We start from the raw sequence: 14,580 nt of genomic DNA, 5'->3' as shown, positions 1-14,580 counted from the left end.
ATATATGTACACTAATAGAAAAAAAAACAGTATATACAGGGTTTGGTACTATATGCAGTTTCAGACATCCACTGGGGGTCTTAGCATGTATCCCCCACGGATAATGGGGGACTACCGTACTACAAGATGTTAATTTTCTTAAATGTGATAATGATGTGGTTACGTAGAAGGACAACTCATTCTTGAGAGATAATAGCATAAGTACTTATGTCAAATGACAGTAAAAGAGATGAAGCAAATATGGCAATATTTGGAACAAAGTGGAGGATTTTGGGTATTCAACTTTTCTGCATTGCATAAAAATGCTCAAAAGCTGGGGAAAATATAGAATGAGAACTTAAGAACAGATTAATAAAATTTTTGATTTTGAAAATGCTACCAAGAAACAGGAACATAAATTACCTCTTATCTAAGAAAATGTGGGAACATATAAAAAATATTAGTTTGCCTGCAAAGGAGGAACAGTCATGAGGTGGGCTTTAAGAGTAGGTAAGGCAAGGGGAAGGAAAGACAAGATATGAGAAGGCTGCGTCAGCAGGGTCTGCTTCAGACAAAGCAGAGCCCACCAAATGCTGACAGTTTATTAAACTAAACTCTAAATATAATAAATTAGCAAATATTGAAATTAAAACTACAAAAAGCATAAACTACAGAACCTGCATTCTTTCTACAATTCTGGACACTTGGCTCACCTTGTTAAAGTCATGAACAATGTTGGCAGGATCACTATCTGCAAACTCTGGGACAGGCACACTGATAAATTCAACTTCCTCTTCTTCAAAGATTTTAATATTTTCTTCAATTGTCTGGTAGAGAGCAGCTGGGGCATCTGCGGAGGGCTCATTTAAGATGACATCATCTTTGATGTACTTTATTCCACAGTAGTACACGTCATCTGGCTATAGAGAGTTTAAAGACTCATTTCAGCAATTTAGCATGAGACAGGTTTTTAAATAAGCATTACTTAAGCTGCCACCTCTATCTAAATAGCATTTTGCTTGCAAACTCTTGCTTTTAGATGACAAGTCAGACAGTTTAATTACAGAGTTAACATATTCTTTAAGATCAGGTTTTGAAGCACTGTAAAAGAACAGCTTCAGAAGAAGAAAGGCAGCTGGTTTTCTCTTTACTTTTCATGGTAGGTGAAAATAGAACATAAAAATAATTAGCTATCCAGTAACAAATAAATATAAAGAAACAACAGACCTACTCTACCTGTAAGCAGTTTTTATAGCAGAATATATTCCAAAACTAGTCAAGTTTTTTCTGAAAGAATATATTAAAAAGTTTTGATATGGTCTACTAATTACTTTTTTCTTATTAGCCAAAAAAGGGATAATTTTTCTGAAATTTCCATATGCATATAGGTAGTTCTACTTTTCCCTTTATATCACAATTCAGTGGAAAATTAGATTACAGCACATCTTTATGCTACCGTCTCACTTTTACAAAAAGAAAAAACAGTATATACGGTCGGGTGCAGTAACTCATGCCTGTAATCCTAATACTTTGAGGGGAGGAGGCCTGAGACAGATGGACTGCTTGAGCCCAGGAGTTCAAGACCAGCCTGGGCAACATGGTGAGACCCTGTCTCCACAAAAAATAAAAAAATTAGCTGGGCATGGTGCCACGCACCTGTAGTCCTAGCTACTACTGGGGAGGTTGAGGCGGGAGGATTGCCTGAGCCCAAGAGGTTGAGGCTGCAGTGAGCTGTGATTGCACCACTGCACTCCAGCCTGGGTGACAAAGTGAGACCCCATCTCAAAAAAAGCCAAACAAACACTACATGTACACACACACACCCAAACACACACACACACACCCACACACACACACACACACACACACACACACACAACACACACACAATAAAGACTAAGGGTATATAAAATGTGAATGCAGCGGGCCAGGCGTGGTGTGTCACGCCTGTAATCCTAGCACTTTGGGAGGCCAAGATGGGTGGATCACCTGAGGTCAGGAGTTCGAGACCAGCCTGGCCAACATGGTGAAACCCTGTCTCTACTAAAAGTACAAAAATTAGCCAGGAGTGGTGGCAAGCGCCTGTAATTGCAGCTACTTGGGAGGTAGAGGGAGGAGAACTGCCTGAACCCGGGAGGCAGAGGGTGCAGTGAGCCGAGATCGCGCCATTGGACTCCAGCCTGGGCAACAAGAGAGAAACTCTGTCTCAAAAAAAAAGTTAATGCACCAAATGTTATCTCTGGAAAATGGAATTGCAATGATTTTTCCTATACTATATGTATTTCTTTTAAAAAAAACTATATTTAAAAAGATGACTAGTATTTTGGTAATGTCTATCAACATGTGATTATCTTGAACAACACAGAAAATGAGCATGAAATTGAGAATGTTTCAAAATTAGTTAAATTATTTTAATAAGTCTAGTTGTCAACTGTTTCTCCAAATTTTGAAACAGCTGAAGTAGTCATAAACCTTGAAAGTAATTTCCCCTTCAAAACTCCTAAAAAAAAAAAAACAAAAAACAAAAAAAAAACTTCTGAATTATTGTCAAGAGAAATATATCACAAAATAGATCGTAAATTATAATTAATCAGAAGGAAGACCTTTGTCTTAACCCACTGGGATTACTATTAAACACTCAAAGTTATAAACAACTTTCATCCTATGTTATTTCAGTATCACTGCTGAAGTCACCCAGTTCTTTAGTGAAACCATGTCTGGAAAAGAAGCAGAGACACGGTCTTACTGTATTCTGGGCCCAAGGGTACAGCAGGACCATAGGGGAGTCCAAGCTGACTATCAAGTTATGGCCTATCAACATGACAACATTTGTGGCTGATGTATTAATTCAACTGGCAATTGATAATACTATTCCTCTCAACCCTTAATTATAGTAGGAAAATAAAGGTTAGTAAAATCACCCAATGACCTAAATAAATCCTTTAGTCAGCAACATTTCAAGTTACTCTGCTTTTAGTGACTGTGTGTGATGGGCTCAGCAAACATATCATGGAGAGATGTTTAAACACAGCTTTAAAATAGAACTACCACTCTGGCTGAAGGTCACAGATAAAAAGTATAAGCTTAGTGCAAATTGTAAACAATTTTGTAATGCACATCAGGAGAGGCAAAAAAAAAATCAGAGACACAAAATAATTTTTCCACTTACTTGAAGTGCAAAATATTTGTACAAGTATGCGCCTCCTAGAATAACACCTGCAAGCATAAATGCTAGTCCAAAGCACATGCACCAACACCAGGCTCTTCTTTGGCCAACTGGTACCACATCATCTGGGTCCTAAAATATGAAGAAGACAGCTAAATATCTTATCTCCAGACAGAATAACAGAAGGCTCAGGATTGGAAAAACCTTAAGGATTATCATTTTAATAAATGAAGACATAAACACCAAATTAGTTGTGTCTCTCATCAAAATCAACCCAGGAATGATTAAGTGGTAGCTCCAGGGCTCATCTTAATGGTTCTTGGACTGGGACATTGGTCTCTAGGAGAGTTGTCTACTTCTAATCTCAACACCCCACCTGCTAACCCTGCCGCAAGCAATGATACACTCCATAATTTTTATTTTCCATGCACTTTTGGTGATATATTCTAAAATTTAATAATTTAGAAGAGGTTATGCTACAACTTAGTCATATAATATGACGATGAGCCTTGTAAATTATAAATCCAGGGCATCTCTCTATCTGATCATTTATGAAAGTATGTGTTAGGCCTGCTACAGGTGGTTTATATTTCATACGAGGTATAAAACTGTTCTAAACCATCCACAAGAAAAAATTACAGGAAAATAAGGAACAGAACAATGATACTAAAATTAAACAATTAGAATTTCAAAAAATAGGACAAAATTATATACATAGAAATACATAATCCTATTATCCCACTACTCTACCCTAAACCATGGTCTGATAAAATTCTTCACTTTCTTTTAAAGATAGAAGCAGTAGAAAAAAATGAGAAAATATTCAATGACAAAAATTTACTTATAAATTCAAGAAACAAAACTAGCACAAAATTTTATAGAGTTTTCATTTTTATCCACTTAAGAAAACAATTTAGCATTAGAACATTATTTGGGGTCATGACATTCATAATTCCTAGATACTCCCTCCCTGTGCCCTTCTAACCTGATCCCTCTATTCTGCCACTTTAGAGTTACAGCAAATTTCTGATTTGTACCCAAGTTCATGTGCAAAGAGCTAAGAAAACAAAGATACTTAAATAAGCAGTTACTCAATAAACAGTATTTATGCAAAAATTCATAGTATACATGAACAGCCTCTTGAAGTACAAGACTCTGTCCTTTACTTGGAAAACCCAATATGGGGTGGGCTTAAGGGAGAAAGTAGACTTCGCCTAAATCTATATAATAGGATATAAAATTAGGAAGAAAAACTGAATGATGCACAAAAACAGGATCGGTCAGTCACTGGAACAGCACTCCACAACCTTTTTTGGCACCAGGGACCAGTTTCGTGGAAGACTATTTTTCCACAGACAGACTGACGGGGGTTGGGATATGGTTTCGGGGTGAAACCGTTCTACCTCAGAAGATCATCAGGCATTAGATTCTCATAAGGAGCGCACATTCCAGATCCCTAACATGCACAGTTCACAATAGGGTTTGCGCTCCTAAGAGAATCTAATGCCCGGCTGATCTGAGAGGAGGCGGAGCTCAGGCAGCAATGCTCACTGTGCAGCCAGCTTCCTAGCCAAGACCAGTGCCGGTACTGGTCTGTGGCCTGGCGGTTGGGGACCCCGGTATTAGAACATAGATTTGGTTGAAGCAAGAATTCAGTTACGAATGAAACCTAAGATTATGTTTTTAATTCTAAGATGAGGAACTTTAACATGATACAACTGAGAAAGGTCTAATCCCAGATGTTGAAGCAAACAAGAAAAATGTGATACGATATAGTGTGTTCCTAGGTTGAGATTTCAAACATAGAATTCAACATTGAACAACAAATACTGTTTATTCTAAGAATCAGTGCACTGCTATGAGAATGTCATGGTTTCTGTAGCACTTGTCAATATACTATGTGTGTAAGACAATGAGTGTATTGCAAGGAAGAAAAGTATGTAATGAGAATAAGTCTGAAGATTTTATCAAGCCATGGAAGATATCCCAGCTGTGAAAAGAAAGCTACAAGAATTCCATGGAGTCATAAGCTATTATGAAACTTTAATGAGAAAGTATACATCTTTTGCTTGAGCCCTTGTCTGACATAAATATCTAACGAGGTAAGAAATCGTTCCTAACATAATTAATTTTAGAGTGGAAGGAGAGTGGGGGGATGAAAATGACAGATGGAAATAGTTATTTCCAACATTTGGTATCAGCTGCTGAGACAGCCAAATGTGCGCACACACCCACCCCATTTGGCAGGCTTTCTCCTCCAATAGTACATAAATGAATAGCCAAACAGCACAGGCAGACATCTGTAGAAGAATATGCAGCCCCAACTGGCAAATTGATGACAAGTTTCAAGGCATTGTAATATATCATTTTTAACTGTTCAACAATCATTTTGAGAATAAATTATAAATGTCTACTATGTGCCAAGAGCTGTGCTAGGCACTGGAAATGTATGCTCTGCCAAGAAAGAGACCCGTTGGATCAGTCCAGAAAACAGATAAATATACAAAAAGAAAATAAATATGATACGAACTCTAATAGGAAAATGCACAGAGAGCACATAAGAGGGGATGAGTTTCAGGAAGACTTCCCAAGGGAGAAAATACTTTAGTGAAATGTTAAAGGACAAATACTAATTACCTCAGCAGAAGATAGAGTTAAAGGAAATTATATATATGGCAAAATTTTTTCAAAAATTATGGAGCTAAAATGCATGACATTTCCAAGAGCCACATGTGCTTTGGCTGGAGTGCCCAATATGGTGGAGATGGGTATGAGAAATGATGGACAAGAAGCTGGTGCAGGTCACAAAAGACTTGTAAACCATGCTAGAGTTTGACTTCTCATGTTCATTCAAAAATCACTTCTCAGCACTATTGAATTTTTAAAAAAATTCAATTTCTTGAGGAATTTCACTTACAGAATACTTCACTTATCCACAGGTCAATTTATTCAGCACCTCAACAACGTGAAACGTGGCTTAAGAATCAGGAAATAAACAAGAGTCTTTGGTCAGGCAAATTATAGACCCCAAACCTATGCACCACCATCATGTACTTCATAGAAGAGCTGTTAAATCTTCAAAGTCTATCTAATCTTTGTTCTCTAAATTCCTAGTTATCACTTTTCTTTCATTAGAATAATTCACATAAAGATCTTATCTCTCTCTACTAGGCTATAAGATCTTTTGAGTATCCGTTCATATTCATTTTGCATTACTGGCAGCTCCAAGCCAAGCTTAGGCTTGGCATTAGCTGGCACTCATATATTTGATGAGTGAATAAAACTTAGATCTTTTTTTTTTTTTTGAGATGGAGTCTCGCTCTGTTGCCCAGGCTGGAGTACAGTGGCGCAATCTCAGCTCACTGAAAGCTCCGCCTCCTGGGTTCACGCCATTCTTCTGCCTCTGTCTCCTGAGTAGCTGAGACTACAGGTGCCTGCCACCACGCCCAGCTAATTTTTTGTATTTTTAGTAGAGACAGGGTTTCACCATGTAGCCAGGATGGTCTTGATCTCCTGACCTCGTGATTCACTCACCTCGGCCTCCCAAAGTGCTGGGATTACAGGCTTGAGCCACCGTACCCGGCCAACTTAGATCTATTTTTTTAAAACGCCTGGTTATTTAATTTTTTATGATTCGTAAAAGTTATACCAGCAGCCAGCGTGATAATGAGGGAAGGGAGAGATGCAACATAATTCATAACGTAAAACAAACTGTGGCTATTTAGCAAGAGCAGTAGCCTAGTTCAGCATTTATTAAGGCCTGCTATTTGCAATATACTGTGCTACATCCTGCGGGAAATTAAATGTGATTAAGACATGGCTCATACCTTGAGCGATTTATAGTCAAGAATTAACATCATGTATGATAGATAAATGATGTTCCATAATACAATCCGAGTCATGGAGAAGGGATTAAAGTATGCTCAAGATTTTAAAGTTTTTAATCTAAGAGATTTATTAAAAGTGTTTTTAGAGTGATTAAATTTTAACACTTCGAAGAGTAAGCTTTACTTAAAGAAAAAGCCACATAAGATTTAAGAAGAAAAACCTCATGACTATCTCAAAATATACAGAAAATGTATTTGACAAAATTCCATGTCCATTAAAAAAAAATCTTTGCAAACTAGCAAAGGGTGAAATTCTTTAACATCAGTAAGGCTAATAATCAAAAGCCTACAGAAAGCCTCATACTTAACGGTGAAAACTTTTATACTTCACCATACCCTTTTAATTGAGGAATACAGGAATGCCCACTAAAATTGACTGTTTCCATTGAACACTGTACTAGAGATCCTACAGCAAGTACACAAACGATAACAAGGTTAGGTATTAGAAAAAAGAAAACAAAACTTATTATTTGTAAATAATCTGTCTATGTAGAAAATCTAAGAAAGTCAAATTATTTAAACTAATCAGAGGGTGGCAAATTTTTAAAGATCAATAATAAAAAATCAATGGAGTCAAAAATTTGTACATGAATATTTACAGCATCATTATTTATATACTCGCCCCAAACTAGAAACAACCCAAATATCCATCAACTGATGAATAAATTAATTGTGGTATATTCATACCATGAAATAGATAGCAATAAAAAGGAACAAAATAATACACACCAGCAGGACTGAATCTCAAAAACATGCTAAGTGAAAGAAGTCTAGCACAAAAGATTACTCACTATATGATCACATCTTTTTCAAATTCTAGAAAAGGCAAAACCATAATGACAAAAGCAGCTTACTGGCTGGGGAAGGGGAGACTGACTACAAACAGGCATGAGGAAACTAATTATTAGGGTGATAGAAATGTTTCATATCTTGATTGTTGGGGTAGATATACAACTTTATACAATTACCATAAATTCAATCAAATTGTACACATAAAATGCAGAAGTTTATTCCATGTAAATTATATTTTGATATGGAGGGTGGGGAAGAAATCAACTGAGTTCCTATCTACCAGGCAATAAAAGAATGTCTAACACCAAGTGCTAGAAAAAGTGTATAACAAAGAGAACTTGGGAACTTCCACTCAATTGACAGAAATTTAAGTCCAATTGCTTTGGAAAACAATTTGGCAGTATCTAATAAACATACATCAAGCTTGTCCAACCCATGGCCCATAGCCGCATGTGGCCCAGGACAGCTTTGAATGTGGCCCAACAGAAATTCATAAACTTTCTTAAACCATTATGACTTTTTTTGTGATTTTTTTTCCAGCTCATCAACTATTGTTAATGTATTTTATGTGTGGCTCAAGACAATTCTTCTTCCAATGAAAGCCAAGGAAAGCCAAAAGATTGGACACCTCTGACATACATTTATCTTATGACCTAGCAATTCCATTCCTAGGTATAAATCCTGGATAAACTTTTGAATATGTAAGGAAATATGTCCAAGAATATACACTACATTGTCAGCAACAGCAAAAAAATTCGAAATAAATTATTATAGATTCATATAATATTGCTAAAAAGATTCAACTAGTGACCAGGCCCAGTGGCTTGTGCCTACACTCTCAGCAGTTTGGGAGGCAGAGGCAGGAGGACTGCTCAAGCCCAGGAGTTCCAGACCAGCCTGGGCAACATAGCAAGACCCTATCTCTTTTAAAAAAAAAAAAAAAAAAACATATGTACTAGCACTGCTGATTTTTAGATAAGCCTAAGAAACGTAATTGCTGACCCCCCAAAAAAGGCAGGTTGCACAATATATAACACCACATATTTAAGTGTTATGTAAGTATGTGATATTTAAGACCTTCAAAACATATAAAATATACTTCAGGTTCTCTATATTTTGTGTGCTTGAAATATTCCATAATTTAAAAAAGAAAAAGAAAAAACACTAACAAGTAAGAGCTTCTTCACTGGGGTATATAACTTTACCTGGCCTAATTTAAAACAAGTCACCCAGACATTTCCTCCCTTCTACTGCAATAAAACTGGTGCACCTTGCATCACACTTAAAAGGTAACAGAACTCCCACAGGTGCTGTACAATTATCATCTAATTAATCTTCCTAAACCTCAAGTTTTTTAGCCCAGTTTATAAATGAAGACACTGTAGCACACACTGGCCTATAACCACCTTGCAACAGTAGATATAGAAAGACCTGGCTTTCAGAAGCACTCTCACTCTGGCACAGTACTAATTTCTAGTCCAAATAAATCTCAGCATTGGATAATAAAATAAAATTACTTAAGAAGTTATATCTTAAACAAAATGAAGGACAAATTCTTTTCTGGTACGTCAATTAGTTAAGAATTAGGTCACCTCAATCAGTTCCCTAAGAGGCTTTAGTAAATGTGCTTCAATTATAAACTTAAATAAAATGTATATTTTTTCATATAATTTTAATTATGTTCTCAAACTGACAAATCACTTTACATTCTTAGGCACCTCTATTTGAATGTTTTTTTACAGGATGACTGAAGCTTTTAAGAGACATTTTTCAAAGTGCTCAGATACAAGATTTTACATTTCTATATCAAATTCAACAACAATGCTTTAGGAACTAGGATACCAATGAGGAAAACATCTCTTAGGGTTGAAAATTATATTATCAAAAAATATATATAAAGAAAAGAACCAATACAATTTATTCAACTGAAAATATACTGAACCTTCAGAAATAGATTTAGTTATTTAGAAACATGCTGGGTAACATAGGTAAATATGCGGGTGCACAGGCCAGCTGCCCACAGATGTGTTGTTTGGCTGGTATAATGCTTTCCAAAACGGAAAAACAGCTGGGACATTAAAAAAATTTAGTGATTCGCACTTTTAAAAACTAGGATTTCCTGGCTGGGCGCAGTGGCTCACGCCTGTAATCCCAGCACTTTGGGAGACTGAGGCAGGTAGATCACAAGGTCAGGAGATCGAGACCATCCTGGCCAACATGGTGAAAACCGTCTCTAATAAAAATACACAAATTAGCTGGGTGTGGTGGCTTGTGCCTGTAATCCCAACTACTCGGGAGGCTGAGGCACGAGAATCGCTTGAACCCAGGAGGCAGAGGTTGCAGTGAGCTGAGATGATGCCATTGCACTCCGGCCTGGTGACAGAGCGAGACTCCATTTCAAACAAAACAAAACTAAAAACTAGATTTCTCATCAATGTTCTAGTATTTTCAACTTCTCTCTTATCTTTTTTTCTCTCTACTTGGACTCCATTTCAAACAAAACAAAACCAAAAACTAGATTTCCCATCAATGTTCTAGTATTTTCAACTTCTCGCTTATCTTTTTTTCTCTCTACTTGGAGACCAAATATAGGTTTTGAACTCTGATCTTCATTTCCAGCTATGACTGGGTATACTTCCTTCTGGGATCCTATTTATATTAAAGAATCAATCAAAACTACTTCTCCATATAAAGGGTTTTGAGTTCTGGGTTTTGTACACTGGGACATATTCACTTGGTTTCTACATTAGGTTTCTTTCCTCAGTATGAAAGCATCAAAACGACATGATGTGGTGATCAGCTAATTATTAACTGCATTGATTACCAAATATATCTGCTATATGTAAGACACAAAATCTCTGGCTGAGAAGTTAACAATCCATGAGGACATCAAACATTTGTTTGCATTTTTTCTTATTCACTTAAATCAGTATCTGAATTTTGCTTTTTAATTTGCCTTTTGAAATGAGATTGCTGCCGTCTTGACTGTAGTGAGGAAGTCCACATGATAAATGTTATGTTTGACACATAAAAAAGGAAGCAGTTTTCCAAGTGTCTGGCATTATACAGAAAGCTGCTCTCCATATTTGTGAGTATGGTATTTCACAAAGGCCTCTGACCTTTTGTCAATATTAGATTTCATTTAGTTAAATTAGTATTTAGAGTCAAAATTGGGAATTATGCCAACATGTTATGATTAATGAAGTTATGGAATTATTCTGTACCGGAATTCGAACAGAGGAAGGCTTTAAAAAGGAGAACTTAGGTTGGGTGCGGTGGCTCACACCTGTAATCCCAACACTTTGGGAGGCCGAGGCGGGTGGATCATGAGGTCAGGAGATTGAGACCATCCTGGCTAACACGGTGAAACTCCATCTCTACTAAAAATATAAAAAATTAGCTGGGGGTGGTGGCAGGCGCCTGTAGTCCCAGCTACTCGGGGGGCTGAGGCAGGAGAATGGCGTGAACCCAGGAGGCGGAGCTTGCAGTGAGCAGAGACCACATGCCACTGCACTCCAGCCTGGGCGACAAAGCAAGACTGTCTCAAAAAAAAAAAAAAAAAAAAAAAAAAAGGAAAAGGAGAACTTAAACTACAAGGTCTATAAAACAGATTTCTCATTAACATACCTTTTTGTTAAAAAATCCTGCAACATAAAAGCAGTAATATAGAATGAAAAAAATTAAAATTTAAAGCCATTGCATAATAATGTAACTATTGTGAGAAATCTATGAAACTTGAACCAAATTACTAGCATCACATAAAACTAGCACAGTCTTAGGTTAAACAAAAACAGGTTGGAACTTGAAAAAAAAAAAAAGGCAGACTATCAATGCAATGCATTTAGAACTGGATCATAACTTAATCACTTTTGTATCAGAGACAAGCAGAGTATCTAGTGCAAAGTAGAATATTTGTATGAATAAATTTAAAATCTCTTACTCTTTTTTCTACATAGTTTAAAAAATGGGTGGGCGCGGTGGCTCACGCTTGTAATCCTAGCACTTTAGGAGGCCGAGGCGGGCGGATCACGAGGTCAGGAGATCGAGACCACGGTGAAACCCTGTCTCTACTAAAAATACAAAAAAAAAAAAAAAATTAGCCGGGCGTGGTGGCGGGCGTCTGTAGTCCCAGCTACTCGGAGAGGCTGAGGCAGGAAAATGGCGTGAACCCGGGAGGCGGAGCTTGCGCTGAGCCAAGATGGCACCACCGTACTCCAGCGTCTCAAAAAAAAAAAAAAAAAAAAAGACCATCTTTCTATGTTTTTTTCAATCTATATGAACGGAATTTATCCTTTTTGAGACAGTTTTTATTTACCTAGTCTCGATGCCATCTCACTGCAACTCTGCCTCCAGTTCATTTCTGAGTAGCTGGGATTACAGGCACATGCCACCAGGCCCAGCTAACTTTTGTATTTTCAGTAGAGACGGGATCTCACCATGTTGGCCAGGCTGGTCTCGAACTCCTGACCTCAAGTGATACGCCTGCCTCGGCCTCCCAAAGTGCTGGGATTACAGGCATGAGCCACTGCACCCGGCCTTGTATCCGTTTTATAAAGTGAAATTTTAGCAGAATTTCAAATTCATATTGGTGAGTAAAAGGCATTGGGATAGCAAAAAGAAAGCCTAGATTAGCACAAACAGGTAAATGTTCATAAACAACAGCATTATATACAAATGTTATTTATTGTTAATAATATCCTTTACCAGGGATAAACTGGTGAAGACAGATTTTCTCTACCACTGGCTGAATGAAACTCGAGTCCACATTGTTACCAGTATCAACAGTTTCCCTAAAAATTTTAAGCACAATTCGAATGCTCTAATTTTATATAATTCATTATAAAATTCAGTGTCAAGATTAAAGAAAAAAAAGAACAAACCTGTTCTAGACTCACTTTTATACAAATGCTGGCTTTTAATGTCTTTCAACAAGATAATTATACATTCATATTCAAATATGGGTAATTTCATTTAAAATGCAGAACTTTTGGTAAGAAAATTCCAAGTATATTCATCTGAAATTGTAACATAATTTAAATGCAGACAGTTAAGAGAAAATTTCTGTCCAAGTTTGGAATTTTAAATGTTAAACAAGATGACTACTAGAAAAAATAATTCTAGTTCTTGAGATGAGGAATACTTGTCTCTCTACATGTGGGAAGTGCTTTGACCCTATCAGCTCTACTGCCTAGCACTGAATGCATGTGCAATAAAAACTCAGTAGTAATATTTAATGTTGCCCCCTTATTCCACTACTCTCCTGGCTCTTGGATCCAGGGGTATAATTTTCTTCTAAGAATAAATATAGGCATTTAAATAGGTTGTGACTAATTTGGTTTTCATAACTGGTTGGTCTTTCCTAGCTACACAATGTTTCTTGAAAGCTGGGGTGCTTAGCAATTTTTAAATTCCAGGTATAGTACCTGGCTATCCAGTAGGTGCTTCTGAATATATGATCAATATAGTTCTCAGGAATAGATCCCCTATGGAAGTACCATGAAGGTAGTTTAATCCAATACATCATTTACAGATAAATATGAGGCCCAGAGAAGTAAAATTATTTATGTAATATCACAGAGCTAATAAAGTCTGAATATTATCTTGACTCCATGTGCTGCTTAAGGAAGCTGACTCAAACAGCTTAGGCAAATTAACTCTGGTAATAAATGAAGTGACAGACACCATGTCACACTCGGATAATACTCCTTTCTAACCAGAAACCACATAGCCTGATTTTTTTTTATTAAATATATTTTTTAATTAATTTTTTTTTTGAGACAGGGTCTTGCTCTGTCACGCCAGCTAGAGTGTAATAGTGCAATCATGGCTCACTGCAGCCTCAACCTCCTGGGCTCAAGTGATCCTCCTACCTCAGCCTCCCGAGTAGCTGGGACTACAGATGTGCACCACCACACATGGCTAATTTTTTAATTTTTTTGTGGAAGTGGAGGTCTCACTATGTTGCCCAGGCTGGTCTTAAGCAATTCTCCTGCCTCAGCCTCCCAAAGTGCTGGAATTATAGATGTGAGCCACCATGCCCGGCCCACAGCATGAATTTCTACTGTTGTAAAAGGTTTACTTAAATTGACCCACACTAATAAGCCCTACATGTGTGAACTATTACAAAGGCAGTAATATTACTTTTAATATGTTGTCAAAATCAATAGGGCTTTTCTCTGTTGTTCAACAAATTACAAAGGATGGTAGCAAAAAGTATTAAAATCATATACATGTGAACCTAAAACAATAAAGGAAAATAACTAAGGCACACCAGCACATAAGCATTTCAACATAAATGAAAAAGGCAAAATATTAATCACAAAAATGAAACTTCATAAGAGTTAGTTGGAGTAATAATGCCACAAAGCAAAACTACGAAGTTGGTAATGAGTTGCCTCTAAAATTCCTCATGAAGGAGACAATCTTGGAACTTTGAAGAGGACGATCAGAGGATGCCTCATCAATCTTTCTAGACTATCCTGTCTGATCTTAAATTAATGCTAATGGTAATTCAGATGGTTTCCATTATTATCCATTATTAATTATCATTAAGTCAATTTTTAATGTAAAAGGAAATATTCTAACAAATCTTTAAAAAGCTATCAAGATAGCTGAGTTGAAGTTCTAGTATTGATTTCCAGTTAAATGTTTGTTTACTTCCTCCTGAAAGCTCAATAAAGTGACAGTAAAGAGATAAAACAAATAAACCTTAAGCCACAAAGAATGAAAATGAATGACAGCAGACAAGTCATGTCA

The 14,580-nt window shown here is 36.7% G+C and overlaps 1 protein-coding gene across 1 annotated transcript in view; it reads right to left on the bottom strand.

Annotated features, from left to right (window-relative positions):
* The window catches only part of ITM2B (integral membrane protein 2B), a 29,068-nt gene that overhangs the window by 4,807 nt on the left and 9,681 nt on the right, over positions 1 to 14,580 (bottom strand). Inside the window, exons 2-3 of the mRNA XM_032150857.2 lie at positions 3,149 to 3,277; positions 693 to 899 (exon numbers count right to left, since the gene is read on the bottom strand). Coding sequence (XP_032006748.1) covers positions 693 to 899; positions 3,149 to 3,277 — 336 coding nt within the window. The remainder of the gene's footprint in view (positions 1 to 692; positions 900 to 3,148; positions 3,278 to 14,580) is intronic.

The sequence above is a fragment of the Hylobates moloch genome, unplaced genomic scaffold (genome assembly GCF_009828535.3).
Source record: "Hylobates moloch isolate HMO894 unplaced genomic scaffold, HMol_V3 SCAFFOLD_4, whole genome shotgun sequence".
Classification (NCBI taxonomy): Eukaryota; Metazoa; Chordata; class Mammalia; order Primates; family Hylobatidae; genus Hylobates; species Hylobates moloch.
This window is presented reverse-complemented; position numbering and strand designations above follow the sequence as displayed.